The 23,606-nt window shown below is 33.0% G+C and overlaps 1 protein-coding gene across 5 annotated transcripts in view; it reads left to right on the forward strand.

Moving 5' to 3' along the window:
* Positions 1–15,757, forward strand: part of LOC108733254 (serine/threonine-protein kinase minibrain) — a 187,365-nt gene extending 171,608 nt beyond the window's left edge. For 4 of the 5 annotated variants that reach the window (XM_018464344.2, XM_018464345.2, XM_018464346.2 and 1 more), the window contains exons 3-7: positions 10,677–11,013; positions 11,302–11,588; positions 11,933–12,189; positions 12,344–12,669; positions 14,809–15,757. In XM_018464344.2, coding sequence (XP_018319846.1) covers positions 10,677–11,013; positions 11,302–11,588; positions 11,933–12,189; positions 12,344–12,669; positions 14,809–15,200 — 1,599 coding nt within the window. In that variant the 3' untranslated portion in view covers positions 15,201–15,757. Of the gene's footprint in view, positions 1–10,676; positions 11,014–11,301; positions 11,589–11,932; positions 12,190–12,343; positions 12,670–13,314; positions 13,387–14,808 lie in introns of all 5 variants that reach the window. The other variant, XM_018464348.2, reaches the window with a different exon arrangement.
* Positions 15,758–23,606: the final 7,849 nt, after the last annotated feature.

Consider the following 23,606-nt stretch of genomic DNA (forward strand, 5'->3'; position numbering starts at 1 on the left):
TCCTAAGACTGGTTGGACACGCACCTCCAGTCTTTTCTATCCTGGACTAAAATTCGCTTTTCTCTAAAACTTCGGGCAAGTGTTTTATCAGTTGAACTTTCGTAATTTCAGCGTTCTTCTTCCACATTGGGAGAACCATTTTGAAGAAGAAGGATAAGTGATGATTAACTATGACATCATTCACGTTTTAAGGTGAACTCACACAATAATCATGTGTTAATTATAAACACTATCCCCTCTACTATCTTAGAATAATGCTTAACTAAACTGGGCTTGGTCTTGCGCTTTCTGGAAGCAAGATCCATTTTATCAATGTATCTTAAGGCCCATGTAGGTATATTGCATTGTCGTTTACTAATTAAAAACAAATAACATTTAAATAATTCAGTTTTACTTTAACGAAGATCCGCATGTAATGACTGACACTGTGAGTAAAGAACTGAGAGAAGTAAGACGTGGAGGGCCGAAGTGTATGAAAGACCAATTACATTTAGTATGTGTGTGGAATGTTCTAGCCGAAATTGCGAATTCAACAGGGTTATAAAATGTTTACTGGCAGATTTATTGCAATGCCACGCTGGAGTTAAAGTGTTAAATAAATACATTGCGGTCCGTTTATTGGAAAGAAAAATGAAAACAAAAGAATTTGCACTGGTATTATATTTCCCTTTCATATTTTGGAATGATGAGAAGTAATAAATTCAAAATCGCGATCTGCGTCCGGTAATTTCTTTACTACCCAAGATTTTAAAGTTCATTAGTTTGATCTTTCTAATCGCACCTAAATTAAAATAGAAAAAATTATCATCGAATTGGTAAATTTTATGATCCTGGATCAACAGGAAGTACCTTATAGGTTTTGATTCCCTTGCGAAGGTTAAATGACCTTGTCATTGACTGCGTTGAACTAGAAATTTTTCAGAGCTCGAAGGGATTGCAGAGTTGAGCATCTGATATTAATTTCAACTTGATACCTCCACGCATTCCCGAGAAAAAGGGTCTTGACAGACAGACGATCACCGGAGTGATCCTATAAAGGTTCCTTTATTCCTTTTGGGGTACGGAACCCTAAAAATGTCGATTTTTCACAAAATACTGAGACTGCACATGTTTGGGAACGTAGAAAAACATGAATATTCACTGAATGAAAACAAATATCTAGAAGCTTAACTGCAATCATTTCATTTTCCATAAATTTCAATCAGAGCAATTTTCCTACCGTTATTTACCTTTGCTGTTAACGCAATGTTGCTAAAAGGTATTCAATAAAAATTTTCATGTAACTACTAGTACTATTGTTTCCGTTTTATTCATCTTAGGCATATCTGTTGTATTAGTTCACTCCTTTATTCAATTATTTATTATTTAGAATCTCGATGAATCATTCAACTTTACTTATTACCATAAATTGCTACCCATTTAAAAGGAAAACTTTTCCAAACAAACATCACCTACCTACTGTTTACGTACTTACATTCCACTTTTTCTATTAGTGGCGTTACTCTATTGTTCAATGAGAAGTTTAGCGCTGTGTTTCCCGTAAAGGTAACCGGTATGTAATACGTAAAGTACAGTAAGTAATACCTACATAAATTGTAGGCTTGCGATTATTCGAAGAGTGACTAATTCGAATATTTTTTACGTGGGTCACGGATATGATGTCAAGTACTTACGAACAAAGCGCGCTTAAATAGCGACTGCACATATAGAAATCGACTATAAATAGAATATTTAGCTGTGCTAACCCACAAAGGCTGTCCATTTGTTTATTAATAAAACCGTTTTAATTACTCAATTGCAGTGGCGGCGCGAGTTGATTGGTACTGCATGTGTTCTACAAACTTCCAGAAAAAAGCTAATAAACGCGTTAAGATACAACTCGATTGTTTTAAGTGTCCCAAGTGCTTGATTGGTTTGTCCATGTTATTTTTATTCATACATTAAGAGGACGTGCGTTGATTTAAATGACCAAACAGAAACAATTTTCGTGCAAGGAAAATAAAACAATACATATTTTTTTAATATTGCATGGGCACATCGAGTTTGTGCTAGTGTTCTTGATCAGAAATTTATCGAAACTATCAAAAGCAGATCGTGATTTCAATTTCATTGGATCTTATCAGCGCGCTATAGGCGCAGTCCTGACAAAAATCACTGACCAAACCAATGAAACTCCTAAGGAGAGTGTTTGTGTAATAGTCAGGTATAGGCAATATATCTCAATCTAGTGGAGTTTTGGTGCTACTGAAGTATTTTGTTAACAGCAAAACTCCACGAGATGGCGATATACTACCTAAACGTTTGTGAGCTTGTTGCCTTTAGTTGCAGATTTACTTTTAGTGTTCGTCCACCAAGTATCTACTTTTATTTTAATTGTTTTATGATTAATAAAAACACTTGGAATTTCCGGAAAGTAGATACCTACCCCGCAGGTCTTGATGTTGATTTGTGTAACAGGATTCCACCACCATTAGGGTTCGCGGCAAATTCATCGGATGGCGCCTAAAATATATTTCGGACACATAAACAAATTTACTGTAAATTTATAGATAGGTATATTTTAAAAGTTTTCTCGAGACCTGAATAAATTTCGTAAAAAGTTTTAACTCATTTGACTAGCGTAGCACATGAAAAATAGAAAGCGGGGACTCCCCGAACATCACTGGGCCGCGTTACCATGGAAGTGCCGCGGCAATGAAATCAACTTAGGGCAATGGATGCGTTCTAAAATTCTTCTTCTTTTTCTAATGAATGTATTCAAATTTTAATGATTTGTTTGTATAATTCGTGTATGTCCTTGAGTTAATGCCTAACTTAAATTGACTAAATTCAAAATTAATATTTTTTACCAAATTTTGTAATAAATGTTATGTCGTTTCTGTCAACACGGCCTCTCGGACAAGGGAATGGCCGAAAGGCCGTGGCATTTTGCCCATTCTGCCACCCTATTGTTACGCCCATGGCAAAATGATTCTCAATTTTTTTATTACGCTCTGACAGTATTACTTTTTCTGATAAAATAATGCATATATGTATTATATACCACTAAATGGACTTTTCCGTTTTGGACGTCATTTATTTTGGCACAGTCTTTTTATCTAGGGGTCGAACGGATTCAGTTATTTGATAAAAATTTTGTCTTGTGTACAAAGTCTAGGCAAGACAGATTTATGAACGTCAGCTATTAGATATGCATTTTGAGAAAATTCATATCCTAGAAACTAAATTTACAGCTCCAGATTTGCCATAACAGTATCAGTTTAAGGAGATGGAATTTATGAAAATATTGCTAATGTGATACCAGTTTAGCCTAAAGTAAGGGAAGTTTAAATAAATGTTGCCCTTTGTTCGTTGACTAATTCTTGCTGTAATTATCATCTGAAAACTGCTTTCTTTATTAAAAAAATACAACGTGTAATTATACAACACGTTACCGAAGTGAAACTTCTTCAAACACACAAACATACCGAGATAGGGGTTAAGGAATTGGTTTAATGGTATTATTTGTACACTATGCTTCGCACGGGTGCAATGCTGATAGTAAATATACTATAGAATGTCTTTATATACAACAATCACAGCTTTTTTGTCATTAGACAATACAAACCGGCCGGTACCTCCGCAACCGCCTCTATGTCCCTGCATTTTAAGTCTGTAATATCTTCGAAAATATTCATTTAAATTACATGCCGTAAAGTGCCATATTGATCTATATTAAATGCACAATGTATTTAAAAGTACTTAATTGGATTAGGATTCATGCTGTATGGCTTAAAATCGCTTGGTAAATAAACCATCATTTCTCGTAAAAAGTAAAAGATAAAAAATGGTTATTCTGGGTTATCCTTAAGAGATAGACATATATCATCGCGGACTTTTTTGTAGACCTTTTTATGGTGTACAATACTGTAGTTTATTATTTTGATCTATCTCGTAAGTTTCAGCCAGCGTTTGCAATGTAAGCGCAAAAAAATGAGTCTATTTACGACATCACATTACAAACCTCTAAAATTATCAGTGTTTCTCTACTATATTATGCATGTATTATAAATATAAACCTTCCTCTTGAATTACTCTATCTATTAAAAAAAAACGCATTAAAATCCGTTGCGTAGTTTTAAAGATCTAAGTATACATAGGGACAGACAGCCGGAGAAATGCGTTGCATGATATCGTTACATAGCAACTTGCATGAAACGAACTTACCCTACCGTGCGTAAAGTAGTTTCACTTCCAAAAATTAAGTAAATTTTTGTGATTTTTAGAGGTGACTACTACACTTTTTATTTTAAATAGTAACAGATGCATGTAATCTCTAGACGAATTCACTTATTGTCGCTACTCGTGATTATTTTTCAGATAGCGTTAAGTAAAATGGTTGTAGTACATATCATCTTTTTGGAGGTCTTGTCAACTATTTTTAACCGAAACTCACACTTCGTACATCCGATTTCGTGTTTATTTTGGATTATTACAAAACGTTAGTAGATACGGATGTTTATTTTGTTTGTCAAGGATACCCTTAATGAGACAACAATCAGTTTACCTTGGCGATAATAAGCGAATTTAACGCGCATTTTTAAAATCCTTGTATTATTATCACTCTTAATATTTTTACAAGATGATTGCTTTATTTGTGGCTAGTGTATTAGGTGCTGCAGAACTATCAAAAAATTTAGATATTTATGTATTTTTCCGACTTAATTACCGAAATATATAATATTAATATGTGCTTCACTTTACATCTCCCCCATTTACTATCATCAAGCCGCGAATTCAGGCGGTTTGGTCAGTATAGTAGAACCAAATTATCTTAATGTGAGAAAACATTTACGGAACTCCCCCTTCATTTCATCACTACCCGCCATTGTCTGTAAAAATGCATATTAGTCAACAGACACTTCTTGATTTACGTTTTGTATACCACCTTGTATACCACCATATTTTCTGTTCTCTTGCTGAATGGTTAACTATATTTACAGTAGATACATTTTTGTTTTGTGGGTTTTGTAAAGGTAAAAGTTGGTCTGTGTTCTGTCGGAGCTGCCTGCGGCGCGCTGATGAGATCCAAATAGTTCGAAATCGCGATCCGCGTCTGGCAGTTTCGACAGAATACAGACCACTTCGAATTATTTTGATTTTGGTGAAGGCGCCGGACCAGTTTCATGAAATTTTCATCGAAAAGTGATAATTTGATTTATATATTCAATCGATTCATTGATCAATCGATATAAAGAATTGAATTATAAATCACTGTAAAACTTGTTAGTATAAATAAAAAAAAATATGTTTAATTTATGACGTCATTGTAGGTACATATTCTTGTCAACACGAAATAGTACATGATAGTAGTCCTCCACATAATGCTGTAGTAAGTAAACTCTTAATTATTTCATACTTGTTCATAAAAAGTGATAAAATAAAATACAGCTAGAGATACGCCAAACAAACATTTTCTTGAAATATATGATGTTTATCTTAGTTAGAAAAACCGTTAAAATATCGAAACAAATAAAATACAAATCAGTTACTTTGTATTAGCTTTCACAATTTTTATCTAGGCGGACTACGTTAAAAAAAATGTCATCATGAATTATATTACCTTCAACAAATTTTTATCTGATCGAGACAAATTTCGACTTAGCCATTTTATCTTTGATTGGGAAATTGGAACTTAAATTAGTGAAAACTTCGTCAACACGTGGAAAACACTTTTATTAATGACAGTATTAACCAAGTTTTGACATGTTTCTAAAAAGCAAATTGCACTAAAATCTAAAACTCGCACGTTTGAATTTAAGGATGTTTTTTGTTATACTTATTAAATTATTATTGCTGGTCTTTCTTTTTCTGTTTTCTCTGGTAGAATTACCCGGCAGTATTATCCGCTAACCAGCCGGACCTAAAGCAGGTTTCACAAGGTATCGGATCAAAACCGGGTACCCGGCCTATCTCTAAATCATATCAAAAAATAACCGTCGAAATTATGAGAAAAAAATAATTTTCATTTTGAAACAATATTCTTCACTTCGAATTATTTTGTTCTATTAAATGTTTATTTACTTATTATATTGCGAGCGAAGCTGCGGTGGGTATTAAATATGTATAACATTCGTTAACGTGAACAAATCGACAATGTGGACAACTTTTGTTTAATGATTTAAAGATTCTATTATCTTTAGGTATAATAAGTATGCATGGGTACAGATATTTATTATATTTATGATCTTAACTTTAAATTAATGTTGGTAACATTAGTGCAACTAAAGCGGTAAAATGTTTAGTTGAGTGCACTTGGAAGTTGTGTCGTTTTTCTGAAACTTTTAATTACCTTTTGTTTTATTTGACTGTTTTTTGATAACGGACGATTAAATGGGTGAGGTTTTCTTTAATATTTTCTACATGCTGCCCGTCGTCTTTTCATAAAGATTACCTTTGTTTTAGTATTTCTTAAATGCGTACCCTTTTTAGAAGTAATAGAATTCTTGTAAATTTAAAATGGAAAACAATTAATGGTGAAGGTTGGAATCGTGATGACTTTTTATAGGTAAGGGGTCCAATATGTGTTTGCATATAAAAGTTGTGTCGAAAATTTAATTAAATACTAGATAGCCCTGTGATCGCGATGAATTCAAAGTCACCAAGCTGACATGAAAAATGTTAAATTGGTGCTCATTCTAATTTTAATTTCATTTTTTGACGTAATGATGATGATAATGTAAAGATATGAGTTAATAGATTGTTAAAGTGTCAATGATGTGATAAGTGGTGACTTTGAATTCATAGCCATCGAACACTTTACCATTTTAAGAAATTTTCTGGACCGTTTTTATGTCATTACATAATATGAAGATTGGACTCCTTATCTATAGTCTTCATGATTACAATGATCGTCCTCGATATTTTAACAAAGCACAAAAAATTCATCGATCAAGATTAATATAAAAGTGCGACAACAGTCTCACCAGGAAATTTTATTGAGCATTAGAGCCAACACAACACACAACAATAAAAATTAAACAATAATAACAACAAACGTTAGCGTTGACATCAAAAAGAGTGGTATAAGTCACCTGTAATACTTAGGATTGCTACTTTTAGTGAAATTCAAAAATGTCCAACAAGGTCCAAAAGGATATCGACTTGTTGAACTGAATCCACCGCGTTTCGACAGAATATTAACCACCTGAGTGGCAAACCGTATACATATATATTTTATTTCGATTCTTTTCCATTAATAGATGTTTTATGTGGCCAAATAAACCTTGCATGTGGGGGGCGTGTCGACTAGAAATTAAAAAGTGATGCAATCTAAATAACATTATTTTATTTATTTGTCTTATAGGCAAAATGGTTTTTTAAGGATGTTTGGGAGGTACAATCGGAGACAAGAGTACATAAAATTAGAAATTCGTGATTAATTAGGTTTTGCAGCATATCATGGGGTAAATAAATGCTATCTATACTAAAAAAAGTATACGATTTAAGAGAAAATTTGGAATTTGATCAAAAACTTTGAATAAAACAAGAAATAACGAATAATATGGAAAATTTTTAACTGACTTTTGGCAGTGAATATGCTTTGATTTTAACTTCGAAACAAAAAAATATTTAGTTTCANTTGTTTCGAAGTTGAAATCAAGGCATATTCACTGCCAAAAGTCAGTTAAAAAATTTCCATATTATTCGTTATTTCTTATTTTCTTTCATTATCATGATATGCTGCAAAACCTAATTAATCACGAATTTCTAATTTTATGTACTCTTGTCTCCGATTGTACCTCCCAAACATCCTTAACTGTGTAGATATAAGAAATCCTTAAATTCACTGAGTCTAATTCGTCTCAGGACTCTAATTTATTGTCGTATTTCTTTTTATAAAAATGAAAATGGGTCAGATTAATATACAGAATTTTATTTTTTATTCGCATAAAACTACGTTTACTGGCAGAAGTCAGACATAATTTCTAAAAGTTATGCATTTCGTGTGGCAATAATAATCGTTTAATTAATTACTTCTCTCATTATCAAAATGTATTTTACAAGAATTTTAATTACATAATTACTTATTTGTTGTATTTGAAGTAATTAAATAACAGTTTTGTTATGCACTTTTCATTCTAAGCAAATGAAAGCAAAAATGTGTTTCACCAGCGATGAGGCACGTTGCAGACTTTCTCTAGGTACAAAGGGACACTTGAACACTTTCTCTCTATCTGTCGTCGGCCTAAACATCGAGGACCGACCCGGGGAAGTAACCGCAGGCTCTTTCTGTCGATCACCCTCTTGCGTATGTACTATTATACTTTCCAAAGGATGCCGACTTTGTTGACTGCTACGTTGAAACGTTTCTAAAATTTTTTTGGGCCATTGTCTTACATTTGCTCTCGTTTTTTGTATGGTAAAAAAACCTTTTTGATTGCAAGAATGCGAGGGGTAAACGTGTATAATTTTTACAAAATTTTTTTGTGAGTAGCAAACTTTTACAACATTAGTCTTGGCTCCTATTCTGTATCAAAAATTTCAGAGAGAGGAAAGAATATAGTATATTATAGTAACTATATTTATACGAGGGTGTGTTTTTAAGTTCGCGGAACGGGTAGGTAGGCCATTAGTGAGGGTACTTACTCGAGTCATCACGAATTAAGCACCTCATTATTATTAGTATAAATACCAAGTTCTATCGTAATTAGGTCAGTAGTCTTTGAACTATCGTCGACGAAACAAGTCAATCGGGAACAAATTGTGAAATATGGAGAGAATAGAGCACCGCGCTGTTATAAAGTTTCTTATCAAGCAAGGAAAATCAGCTTAAACCATACTGGAAAAGATATCATCCGTTTACGGGTACTCTTTCCCAGGTAAAACTATGGTTTACAAGTGGCATACCCTCCGGTCGATCATTGTTGACCACTCCGGAAATCATTCACAAAGTCGAAAAAGTAATACTGGAAGATGTCCGACTTAAGAAGAAACAGCTCGCCCTGCGGAAGGTGGCCTTCCAAATTTTGGCTCACCCACCCTACAGTCCTGACCTAGCTCCCAGCGATTATTATCTATTCCCAAACTTGAAAAAAGTCTTCGTGGGAAGAAATTTTCAAGCGACGAAGAAGTGAAGCATGCAGTTTCGGTGTATTTTGCAGACACGCAAAACATTTTTTTCGTAGGTATACGTAAGTTAATCGAAATATCGGAAAATGTATAAGGGTAATAGGTTAATATATTGCAAAGGAAAACTAAATTCGTACTTTTATTTCCACTTCTCCATCCCCTCGTACCCTATTCAAGCCAGTCTGCACAACTTCTATGACTCGAACTTCTATAACTTGCAGTATTTTCTTAGTTGAATATTTTTTGCTCCCTTGACATATTTTCATAAGCTTATTTTAAACTATGTAAATTTCTATATTTAATTTCCCTTTAATTCGAATACCTATCCATATTAATATAACTAAAATAAGATTTATATTTTAATTTCGAATAGTCACTGACTGATTTTTGTTTCGTAGTCTTTATACCGTGTGATTGTAAGCTTTAACGGAGGAGGGCTTATTAAGTTTTGCTTAATTGACTGTGTTAAGAAGGTTCAAGTTAGGAAAGCTGGTCGTATTACGTAATGAATTTTTAAAGCAAGAAGATTTGGATTTTTATAATTTTTTCGTATTTTTTTTTCTTATTACTGTTGTAAATACACACGTACTAACGTGTAAAACCAGGAAATATCTGCTAATATCCGGTAAATCAGGTAAATTTAGAATGTAATGTAAAAATTTTTGTAAATTTGGGTAGTTAAACTAAAGTAAAGAGGGAAAAAAACATTTAAAAAACCTAAAATGTGTTTGACACAGCCCAAACGTATTTTGAAATTATAAATTAAAATATATAATTTTAAACTATTGAAATGGCGGTGCAAATTCATCCTGGTTAATCTAAATAAAGGGTAGGACAGCAAAGAGTAAACATTCAATATCAAGCAAATAAGAATGAGTTTTATAGTGTTGTTGTTAAACCACCTGTAAGTAGAGGTCGTCATTTTGATAAGTGAGCGAAGGGTAAACCTATCTGGTATTGAGTGCCCCACCGGGTATGTAAATTTACGCTTGCGCATTAATTAAGGTTTTTACAGGTGGTAAATTAACGAATCATATCCGTATAGCTCTTCTGTTAGTAGTTGAATTGTTTGCTATCATACCTTTTATTTGATAGATTCAGTAGTATATGATCTCCTCCCTTAAACGTCAAGCGCCACCCTCCCCCCTCTAATTGATATTGGTTCAGCCGTTTTAAAGATTAGCCCCTATATACCTGAACACAGGCAGTCACAAAGTCGGCTACTGCGGCTGACATCTTCAGTGGTCGTGCTGCGTTGACAACATGAACGCAGTCGAAGTCCCAGTTTGAGTCCCAGTGACTGTCGAGACTTCGAGATATAATCTACGTTCACGTTGTCAACGCAGCATTACCACTGAAGATGTCAGCCGCAGTAGCTGACGAAACGTCTGGACAGAATAGTTTACTTAGATCACGGCCCTATAACCCGAATCTTTATTCTACTATGGATTCCGGCCGTGAAAGCCTTTATTCTTATAATATCCAGATTAACTACATTGGCTGTAATGTACACATATTTTAACTTCTCGTTATTGTTATGATTAAATGATTCTTTTTGTCTACAGGTGTATTATGCCAAAAAGAAACGGAGAGCAGCTCAAACGCAGGGTGAAGACAGTTCGCATAAGAAAGAGAGAAAACTGTACAACGACGGATATGATGACGACAACCACGATTACATTGTAAAAAATGGTGAAAAGTTCCTGGACAGGTACGAAATCGACTCACTGATAGGCAAGGGGTCGTTTGGGCAGGTGGTCAAAGCCTTCGACCACGAAGAGCAGTGTTACGTAGCTATTAAGATTATTAAAAATAAAAAACCCTTCCTCAATCAGGCCCAAATCGAAGTGAAGCTTTTAGAAATGATGAACAGAGCCGACGCCGATAATAAGTATTATATAGGTATGAAAAATATATATATTTTTCTATCATTATTTCGTTCACTTGATTTTGGTGGTGTTAATACAATAAATTGATGAGATGATTAAATGATATCCTGTAAGCAAGATTGATTTTTTTCTTTTATTTTTAATTTGGTGTTATCAGTAGATACAATTTGATGATCTTTCGCATGAACAAAAACTTAAAACAATTCAATAGAATAGAAAAATTAAAAGAATTCTTAACAATCTTTTAGTATCAATACATATGAGGTATATTAGTTATTAAGGAGTTGTTTGGTTGTTGCAGTTAAATTAAAGCGACACTTTATGTGGCGTAATCACCTCTGTCTTGTGTTCGAACTATTATCGTACAATCTCTATGACCTTCTGCGGAACACGAACTTCCGAGGCGTGTCACTCAACCTCACCAGGAAGTTTGCACAGCAACTGTGTACCGCTCTGCTCTTTCTCTCCACGCCAGAACTGAACATTATTCATTGTGATCTTAAGCCCGAAAACATTCTTCTTTGCAACCCCAAGCGATCCGCCATCAAAATCGTCGATTTTGGAAGTTCTTGCCAACTTGGACAAAGGGTAAGTTGTCATATGCATTTGCGTTAGTTTAGAAGCAGTGCAAATTGTAATTTCAACGGAAAGAATTGCCAGAAAAAAGTAGCTATTTCAAATGTAAAAAGAAATGTATGTAAACAAAATTCTAATTATTTGTACAACCAACGAACTGACTAGCCCTAGAGCATGAAGCTCCATACGTTTTCAGCGTACCGTAATCGTGATAACGTTGACTACTCCACGACCTGTGCTTTTTATAAACGTTTAATGTCGAGACCTTTAGTACAGTACACGTATCTACGACCTACGTAAATGCTACTTCCGAATTACCATTAGGTATATAGATTATTTATTTTTATTTATTTCAGATATACCAATATATCCAGTCGAGGTTTTACCGATCGCCGGAAGTACTGCTAGGAATACCGTATGACTTAGCAATAGATATGTGGTCGTTAGGATGTATTCTAGTTGAAATGCACACGGGCGAACCCCTATTCAGTGGTGCCAACGAAGTGGACCAAATGAATAAGATCGTTGAAGTGCTTGGCATGCCCCCCAAACATCTCCTCGATCAAGCGAATAAAGCGAGAAAATTTTTTGATAAGCTGCCAGGAGATGGAAAGTAAGTTTCTTGCTGCTACATTAATTAAATTTTAAATTAAAATACTCTTGAGCTGTTAAATAATTTATTATTATTAACTTAATTAGTTTAGTATAAATTTTGATAAATTTGTTCTCTACTTACAACTGTAACTATTTTTGTTTTTGATTTATAGGTATATTTTAAAGAAACCCAAGGACGGTAAAAAATACAAACCTGCCGGTACGAAGAAAATCCACGATATATTGGGCGTGGAATCGGGTGGTCCAGGGGGCCGTAGACTAGGTGAACCTGGACACTCCATGTCCGACTACCTCAAATTCAAAGATCTGATCCTTCGAATGCTCGATTACGACCCCAAAACGCGGATCACACCCTATTATGCGCTTCAGCACAACTTCTTCAAAAGGACAACGGATGAGGGCACGAACACGGCCAGCAGTACAAGTTCCAGCCCTGCTGTTATTAGCATGGACATGTCTTCTTCAAGCAGTCAACATGGTAAGGCTTTTGTTGTTGAATCATTTTAAATCTGATTAACCTTGAAGCGATTATGTTATTTCATCAACCAGCGTACCTTTACTAATAAACTGAGTAGTATAATGTTTTGCATGCATTTTTTAATAATGTTTTCATCTGATTTTGACTAGTAGTTTATTATCTGTGAAAAGTCAAAAGGAAACTTCATTTATGAGGAATTATAAAACTAAGTTCTTTTTATTTTAATAATGCGGAAAATTAAAAAAAATATCTGTATAATTATTATGATATTTCAAAAATAAATTCAGAGAGGTATATTGTATAAATAGGCCTAAACTGGTTGAGTAAAACATTAAACGCGTAATTTCAGAACAAAAATGAAAATAAACAGATGGCATTTGGTTAAATGAAATAGTTGGGAAATTCAAATTTGGATAAGACAGAATATTTATTAATAAATATAAATAAGTTTGTTGTTAGTAAAGGTTTGCTGTAAAGCATACAAAAATATATCATTTGTTTATATCATTTGTTTAAGTTGTGCGATCATGCTTTGATTGTGCCATTTGCCTACTAATAATTTTAATACATACCATTTTGACTTTTTTTGTCAATATCATTGATCTTTGCCTTGTTTAAGTAAGTGAAACTGTTTGTTGTACGCAGAGATAACTGGATCACAGCGATGACTAATGTAGACAGGCGGCTTAACGCCGCGATAAAAGCATACTAACACAGGTACCTAAAACGGAATTTTTAAATGTAGTGTAGTGCTCAGCATATGTCGTTGTTTCTTTCTGTATTTTTTTTTATCCTTTCCTTCCAGCTGCAAAACCATCGCTTCTTTTCTGTTTCAGTCAAATAAAAAGTGGTTTCTTTTCTATCATTTGTTGCGATTTGTTATAAAATTATCTGTTTCCACTTTTGCTAGGTTTTAGAGCATAATGTGCACATAATTAATATTGGAAACTGCATAAATTTAGTAAAAATTTACGCTCAAATGTTTGTTTTGTTCTACAAAAAAGAAAGCACTTTATATCATACATATACTTTTATAGCTCATAATTTATGAATCTTTTGCAAATACTCATTTTAAAACATTATGTACCTAGGTATGTTTCATGTAAGAGTTGGGTAGGTATATTCACCCACAATTTTTCTTGTACCGTCATCACAACATTTTAAGAAAACTTCTTTATAGTTTTGTAGACTTAAATATTACAACACATAAAGAAAAACGTTAATATTTAATAAACATTTTAAAATGAGTATTTAAAACGTAATTTTTAAGCAGTTTGCACTCAAGTCATATTATTGTCCTTCTTTAAAATAATTAATGAATTGGGATTAGTATTTCTATTTGTCTTCTTCGGACGTAGAAAACGCAAAATAATGAGAAACAAACCAGTGCTAATTTTCTTAATTAAAGAAAATATAATTTATCCTTTTTCTTCCCTTTACTTATTTCTTTCCCATTAGAGTGTGTTATCACAGGTTTAAAAGACAAATTTATTTACTAGAGCTTTTAATTTAGTTTACCTCCATAAAGTTGAGTAATGTAGAAACCTTAAGAAGTTATAGTATATAGTATAGTAACTGTTTAGGTAATAATTACTATAAAAGAAAACAGCACGTTCATTACAGTGCACGTCTTCGGCATGGAATTAAAAATTCAAAACAATAATTGCGCAAGTCATCAAATACAGTAACCAAAATTTAGCATGGCATAGATGCGAGACGCAGGATGCTCATGACTAACGATGGTAGTGTTTATAGCATTATTCTTTGTATTTGCACTTTTAAGTCAATGTTTCCAGTGTGGTACACGTACGGGATGAGTTTGGTGGGGGTACGCGCTGCTGCGGGCATTAGCTACGTCTTGTCCAACAAGCAGCCTAAAGATTAGATTTTTATTTAAAGATAAAGTATATGAGATTATTAAAAAAAAGAATGATATTCATTGTGACGAAAACTGTGGAAGAGGTACATAGCTTGGAAAACACTGCCTTAAGTTATACTTTTCGTATCACAAATGTGAAAAATGTATCATAACGCGGACTCGATATTTTACAATCAATTCAGCCAAAGAAGTTTTACTTGCATCTTAGTAGGAATTATGTAGGTGTAGTAGGGTTAATGTTTTATATTTTTTTTCTTCAGGGTTAAACCTTATAGGGAGATCACGTGACTACACCTCCACCTCGAATGCTGTAACCACGACCATCACCGCCAACCATTCGTACCAACCGACTAGTTATACGGCCATGGAGTGCGATCAGTCGCCGTCGAGGCTACAACAACAGCAGCCACAACAGCAGCAGCAGCACTCGCATCGACCTCCCCGCTATCATCATCAGGCCTCATTAATAAACTATGGGCCATCGTCGCTCCCTTATCAATCGTATCCCGGTCATGCCATACCCGACGGTCCATCGACGAAACACGGACCGACCGCAAACGGGCCGACGTCTAATAGCGCGCAAGTTGATAAAGAAGACAACAGCGCCATGGTCGGCGTGTGCGCGCAACAGAGTCCCGTCGCGATACACTGAGCGTGCATGCGCGTGCGTCTAAACGACCCGCCCACTGAGTTAATCGGTCCCCCGTCCGGCGTTCTCGAATACGGACGGTGAAGAGAATAGAGTACCCGTTGTCCTCGTTAATTTTGATTTTTTTTAGTGAAAGAAATTGACAGAAATTGGAACGATGTACGTTTTCCTTCGCGAGTAACGCGCTGAGGACAAAGAAAAAAAGAATGTCGTTCTCATGCGTCCGAGTACAACAGACTGGGGGCTTTCTTATCGATGCCCTGTTGTGCCAATGAGTCAAGTAAAAGTGACTACGATGATAACGACGTCTACGATGACGAGGACGTCGCCTATGGTTTTTAAATCATTGAAATTTTTATTAGCTTAAGGATAAAGTAATTTATGCTAGTATTAAAAAATACACAAATAAGGTAGTAAATTATACAAGCATGTATACATGTTTCATATGATTTTTCGTTTTTTTTTGTTTTTTTTTTTGTAACGTGGCTCTGGTCATCAAGTCACCGTCTACCCTCTGTGTCTCTCTATTATGGTCCGTTCGTATGTACCTTGTCTTTTTTGAAGAATTTTCTATGTCGTTGGGAGAGATGAATATGAGATTTTTAAAAACATCATAATTTTGTGATTCAATCTTTAACATACTTGATAAATTTGCATAAAATAAAAATTCAGTAACTGGGAATTATTTAATTAAAGACGGAACCAATTAAATAAAAACCCAATTTTATTGTGACTTTTGTTTCATCTAATTTAAAAGTGTCTTACCCCTTTCAGTATTGTAATATTAATTTTTCCAGTAAAAATACTTCACTTCCATTATCTCATCTTACATGAATTTGGTGCAACTTCTTAAATGATATTCAGTATATTGGTAATGTAAAAATTAACATTTTTTATGCTTAATGACTGATTTCGGCTGTGAAAGTCCTTTGCTGTTGTAGATGTGTAATGGTTGTGATATTGTCATTATTTTAACTTCTAGTTCAGTAAATATTGAAAAGGGTGTTCTTTACTTCAATGATGCTTCTGCCAATACAATTATTGTAAACCAATATATACCAAAAATGTATAACATTACATTGAATTCAACTTTAAAAGAATAAGAAAACAAAATAACTTTTTCTGTTAAATTATTTATTTTGGTCGTTTACGAATAAATCACAAACATTTTTGGTATGAGAAACGGCTTTAACATTAATTTTACTAAATATTTCTAAAATTTGTTTTAAACTTTTTTAAAAATTTCCTCGAATATTTATTTGGTTTCATTAGCATCTCGCCCAACGATTATTTCTTATTTTGCCTCCCAACAAACCAATGAACTGCTATTTATCATCTCTGATAATTTCACCATTAAATTTCAACGAAAAGTAACGCGTTCCCAAGATTACAATTTTTATTCACAATTTTTTCCGATATGGCGTTAAGTAATATGTCGCCAGGGCCTATCCACTCCACTACTGCAATACAGTGGTCAATGTGTTCAACTATAGTAGCAAAGTTAATACTAAATGAAAGAGTCTATGCTTGCACTTGCAGCACTCCACGACATTATTTTGCGGAAATGGAAAAATTCAATCAAACGCAGATGTCGTGTTAGTTCATTTTGTTTTTTAAATAAAGAACTGTTGATACCTTTTACCTGTGATAGTTTTAATCGTAAGTTGTTTTTATATGATTCATGAATCATTGACAACTTAAGTTAGAAGAACATCTTATGAGTTCTTTGTAAAAATGAAAATATTGACAATTGGCACAATCCAAAATATCATTAACTCATAAATTGACATTTTTGTTTAAATGAAAGTCTTTATTTAAACTTATCAATAATATTTTGCGCATTATTAGTACATGATTTACGTGTGTAAAAAGTGAAAAAATTAAATGGTTTTGTGAAATTCTATTTTAAGAAATGATTCCTTAATTGCTGCATTTTTTACAAGCATTTTCAAAATGAAGAAAAAAATAAAATTATTTTAAGCAATATAATTAAATAGATAATTTATAAACATTAAAATTCAACTAAAAATAACCACAAGTTTGAAAAAATAGTAAGAAATTACCGTTTTAACACGAGGAATATTGATGCATTTAGTTTAGGAAAAAAACTAAGTATATTTTTATTTGACAATAGTTCATTAAATATTCATGAAAAAGGAAGAAGTGCTGCAAGGGAGGCATAATCCCTTAAGGTATTTGTAAATAACTTAATCACTAGACTTGTATTTATCGATAAAACACCTATTTATTTAACTTCAAAATGTCAGTCAATGAACATACACGTTTTAGTTGAAGGGGATACAATGCAATGCAATGAATGATAAGAAAAAATGTAGAACAGTTGGTAGTGTAAGTTGTGCATACGCCAATCTGTAAATTCCTACTTGCTCTTTGTTATTTAAATAAAAATATGATCGAAAATGGGATGTTTCATTCAATTACAATCACAATAATAATAGTATAAGTCATTTTGAAGATTTTTTTAATTATTGCATTATTATTGAGTGTGTTCATTAAACCTATTAACTTTATTAAGGTTGTGATGTAAATATCAATTTATTTGAAGTTTTCAAAATATAAGTTATTATTGGGTAAAAGTGGTACGTTGTATAATTTTTATTAAGCGCGTTTATTCGAAACGATCCATATTACTATAGAATAATAGGGATATAATAATACTGTCTATCGGTACATGCAAGCGCATGCGCGTTCCATAGCTTAAGTTGTAATTGACTCATGTAATTTGTAATAAAAAATAGACAGTTAATAATATTCATTCAGTAATGTTGGTGATTGTTACTATGTAGGCATCAAATGGACAGTTCTGTGATATTGTTTGTACTTAATTGCTTTTTAGGTAAATAAAATTGCCACAGATTCGCTCTTGATTGTACGTATTCCAGACAGGTAAGATTATTTCTGGTTTAATAACTTGAACTTATAAATTTATTATTATTATCTGGAACAGAATTTTTTCTGGATAAAAAGGTACCCTATGCCCTTTTCTGTACCCCTGACAATGTGTCTGCAAAATTTCATGATGATCGATTGAGTAGTTAAAGTATGATTTACCTACTAAAACCCCTCCTCGAGCGAAGACATAAACCCTGTGGGTTGTTCGCGGATATCGTGTACCTCTATTTGTACGGTCGTGGATTTGGTACATTTTTTTTTCATTTATTGTAGACTCAAGACAATATTATTTTCATTTCAACCTATAAACAAAATTTTGTACAAACCATTGCTGTAACAACATTTTGGCCTGTACTTTGAAATTTTTAAAAAGAATAGATTTTTAGATAACGTTTTTTCTAAAGTAAAATCGTTATTGTTTTAGTACTTCGAACTATATGCCTATGGCGTTCCGTCTCAGTGCTTTGGATTATTGACTAAGGAAGTAAACGCTAATAGCAGTATAGGGTTGTTATTCCAGAATTATTCTCTCCAAATCATCAACACTGCATTGGAAAGGTGGGAGTCATTTTTATCTTTTATTTAAAATGAAAACAAATTTCCTCCATATTAAACAAGCTGCAGGCACCAAAATGCACCAGTTGTTGCAAGGCATCAGTAAAAATAATTTTATAGTTGGAAATTACCGGATTACACTTTCAATCCCAATTTAAATGCGTCATTTTTATTTTGTTAATCTATTAAAGTTTTTGCAGGACTTTAGTGAAAAAAATATTATGGTTGAAAATGACCGGGATGCACTTTCAATCCCAATTTAAATGCATCATTTTTATTTTGTTAATCTATTAAAGTTTTTGCAGGACTTTAGTGAAAAAAATATTATGCTTGGAAATTACCGGGATGCTCATTAAACCCCCAATTTAAAAACGTAGTTAATTTCCCCCTTTATTTAACCAGCTGAAAGTACAAAACATATTAAAGTTGTTATCATCACTGAAAAGAAGTTTGTAGTTGAGAATTAACAGGGTACACATTCAGCCCTCAATTTTTAAATCGTAGTTTTCAGTTCTTGACAAATTAATTTCTTCCTTATTAATCTAGCTGAAGCTACCAAAATGTATTATCTTTGCTGTGAGGTATCAATGAAAAGAATTTTATAGTTGGAAATCAGGGAAGTACACTTTCAACTCAAATTTAAGATCTTTGTTATTAGTTTTTGGTTAATTTCTCCCTTACTGTATAATCTGAAGAAACTGTTAAAATGTATTACAAGTTGTGACTCGTCATTGAAAAGAATTTGATAGTTGGAATTGGAGTGGAACAAATTTTATATTTGGAAATTATCGGGTGCACTTTCAACCCCTAATTTAAAAACGTAATTTTTATTTTTTTATAAATTTATTTCTCCCCTATTGAACCAATTAAAAGTGCCAAAATGAATTAAACTTAAATGTATTAAAAGTTTCTACGGGGCATTAGTGAACAGAAATTTCTAGTTGGAAATTACCGGGGTGCACTGCTTTTTAGCTCCAATTTAAAGATATCGTTTGACAAATTAATTTCTCCTTTATGATACGAAGTGAAAGCAGAAAAATGTAATAAAGTAGTCGTGGGTGGATACAAGGTAAAATTATGTGACTAAAACTAACTGGTAAATATTTTAAACTCTTTTTTTAAAAACACAATAAAAGTGTTAACAATAACAAATTTAAATTATGATACATAGCTTTGCGCGAAATTGAATGAGTCAAAAAGAGAGAACCGTCAAAAAGATAGATACTTCTTAATTAAAAATAGCAATTGATCAAGAAGGAAAAAATTTCCTCCAACCCCTTTTTTGTTAGCATATAGTAACAACGATAAAAAAAGCAATTAATTTTTAATCTGTCTAAAGATTAAGAAATTTGTAACAATTTTTTCATTCAAGGATATCTAAATTGTCCAGCTTATTTCTGCATTTTTAAAAATCATTGCATTTTATTGTAAGTCGTACGCCTATAACATTCTTTCTAATAGATATCTGTTTGTCTTCGTCCTAATATGGTCCTAATCTCTTTAACGGCCTTTTGTTATAATCGCATTATCGGTCATTTGTCTCCGGAAATAATATGCTTCTGTTTATGCATGTGTATGACTTACTTTCTGATTAGAATCGCGAATTCCTACGTTATGAATAATGACCGGAATAAACATAAAACTTAATTTACACTTTTTTAAATTAAACAGTATGAATATTTTAAAACGTATTTTCGTTACACAGGTTGTATTTTTTTTTTTGTAAAAATGCTTTCTTGAAAGTATTTAAATAAAAGTACAAATACTTAGCTTGTGATTGGAAAATATATTTGCATTATTATAATTATTTCTCAAATTTATTTACTCAACCGCTCCTCATCATACGTATATTAATTGTAACAAACCAATCTTGAAAATGACCCTGTAGAGAGAGTCGAAACGTCTCCGAAAAATAAAAAGGTTTTTCCAATGCCAGTCGAGGTTTTACCGATCGCCGGAAGTACTGCTAGGAATACCGTATGACTTAGCAATAGATATGTGGTCGTTAGGATGTATTCTAGTTGAAATGCACACGGGCGAACCCCTATTCAGTGGTGCCAACGAAGTGGACCAAATGAATAAGATCGTTGAAGTGCTTGGCATGCCCCCCAAACATCTCCTCGATCAAGCGAATAAAGCGAGAAAATTTTTTGATAAGCTGCCAGGAGATGGAAAGTAAGTTTCTTGCTGCTACATTAATTAAATTTTAAATTAAAATACTCTTGAGCTGTTAAATAATTTATTATTATTAACTTAATTAGTTTAGTATAAATTTTGATAAATTTGTTCTCTACTTACAACTGTAACTATTTTTGTTTTTGATTTATAGGTATATTTTAAAGAAACCCAAGGNCTTGTCTATGGTCTATGATTCATCTTGCATGCACCTTGTCTATCTTGTCCAATCTTACCTTCGGTTTTCGAGAAGACGGCAGGTTACCCTTTTTGCTGTTCATAAATGGAGACGACGCCGGAAGGTATTTAAACCTAATTCTTATTTGATTTTCATTTGATTGTGTGGAATACTATTCTATCTGGTGATTTATCGGTTTCGGTTACCATTGCTTAGATCTTTTTGGCGTGAATGTCTTCCGTGCCGATTTGGTTTTGTGCTTCAACGTGGGGTTCCATCTTAGTATCTAACCCATCCTCTCATCTGCGAATTTTTATGGACTCATAGTTTATTTGAGGTTTAATAATTACGGTTTTGTTAAAATTTTTTGAATTTTCGAAACAGGTTTCGGCGATGATTGTAGATTTTTCATATTAATTTGACCACGCCGCAAAAAATATTTCTATATTCCTTTAATGTTCTAAATTTCTGTTAAAAAAATATCACTTTTGCCTTATTATTTTATAGATTTGGTTTTAACGACTTGTTTTGTTTTTCTACAGTTCAGACCTGCTTTGAGATGACATCCTTGGATTTGATGGGCAAACGGCTTACACATGTAATGTTTGTGACAAACAAACAAACAACAAAAATACTTATCATGAGCTGGTCAAATAGGATAGAGGGTACTAACAATGGTAATTATCATTAATAATAAAATAATGACAAATATAGTGAACAAATAACCAATATAAGATTGTTTCAACAGGTTTCTATTACAACACAATAAATGTAGGTATATCGAGAGGGCAAATCAAAAGGGCTTGAAATGTGTAGAAGCAGAGCCTCAACCACGCTTTTTTCTCTTGGGCTTGGAAAGGGCGTCATTTGTGGAAAGGGTAAGAAATCTTGTAAATATTTTATGAGGTTGTATCTGCGAAATTATTTGTGATTTTCCAACTCTTGTATCCCATTTGTTTGACAATCATTACTAGTATAATTTTTTACTCTTCTGAATGGTAATAGTTAATTATTGAGTTTGATAGTCTATTATTTGATTGAGGAAGTTTTGATTCTTAAATTTTAAAAACAATGTTTAATATGAAACTAACATTCAATTGTTTCAACAGATTAAATGAACAAGAAAATAAGAAATAAGGATTCGAAACTTGGAGAAGTAAAGCCCGTCCCGTTGATGCTCGCTCCCTTGGACTTGAAAGGTGCAATTTTTAGAAAATACTTTTACTAAAATTCACATCGTTGTGTATCAGGTTGCATATGCGGTGTTCCGTCGTTCTTTCTGCTATATGGCTCATTTCACCATCATCAATTCATTCCTTTCATGGGCATCTGTTGTTAGAGACACTTCTCTATTGTCAACGCTTGAGAATAAAATTCGAACACCGTACAGTAATGCTCGAGGTAAGCAATTGTTTTCATGTTGTAACATTTTTATGGTACTTAATATCTGTGGCATCTATGGTTTTCCTTCTAGCTATTATCAATTGTTCACGGTATAAATTGGTATTACCATGCATCTATGATATTTTCTTCTAACGACTTGTCGACATGATAAATGGATGATAATCTGCGGTTATTTCTATCGACATTAACATTTATCTATGTCATGAATAAAATTGACAACACGTCACCATTTTATAATTTAGTTATTGTACTTGCTTTTTGATTAATGTTTTTATCGTGTTTTATATTGTCCTTCGTTTAAATCCTTTAATTAATAGTGTAATTAATATTTTTTTTTGTCCGTTTCTGCAGATCGTTCAACAAATGAGAGAATTAAAGTTCACGTTAATCATACTGGAACAACCAATGTCTACAATGGTGTTGTCTTTCTTGGACTATATCCTTTATTGGCTTTTTCGTCTTCACCTTGCAGCATTATGCAGTAAATTTTCAAGATGTGAGCGCAAGCAAGAGGAAATTTGTGGTATTTCTCCTGGATTTGGTTTGCTTTTCACAGTTGCAAACCTTGGAATATTACAGTCTATTGTTCATTAAGGTGAGAATGTTGGATATAATTAAAATCAATTGCCCTTTATTAATCTGTTACCACCCTATCTGTTTCAGATCGATGGTGGAGAAGACAAAGAAGACCCCGTAGTTAAAATAGTTCTCAGTACTATTGCATGCTTTTTAGTAGAATTAATTTTTTATTATGCATGTTTTTTGTAGTTTGTTTTATTAAATTAATTTTTGATTGTAGATGTTCTTATTTTTTAGTAGTGTTTTTATTTTTTTTAGTAGTGTTTATTTTTTGAGTAGTTTTTATTTTTTAGTAATGATCTGATTGTTTTTGGTAGTACTAGTATTAACATGTTCATTTTTTTAGTAGTATTTGTCTAACATGTCTCTTGCTTACCTCTTCGCTTAGCTTACTGCATATTCTCACTATAAATTGCTTTGCATTTACCCTACGAGTTCTACATGATTCAACGTTTCGTTATCGTGTGTGTTTCTTCTCACCCTTGTGGAATTAGGGAGGGCCTCCCCGAACGACTTCCCTTGGGCTTAGCTATTTAGTTGATCTTAAAAGTGTCTTATACACTTTTCGCGAGTCTACTCTAGCGTTACTTCCTTTCAGACAGGGT

The sequence above is a fragment of the Agrilus planipennis genome, unplaced genomic scaffold (genome assembly GCF_000699045.2).
Source record: "Agrilus planipennis isolate EAB-ADULT unplaced genomic scaffold, Apla_2.0 scaffold76, whole genome shotgun sequence".
Taxonomy (NCBI): domain Eukaryota; kingdom Metazoa; phylum Arthropoda; class Insecta; order Coleoptera; family Buprestidae; genus Agrilus; species Agrilus planipennis.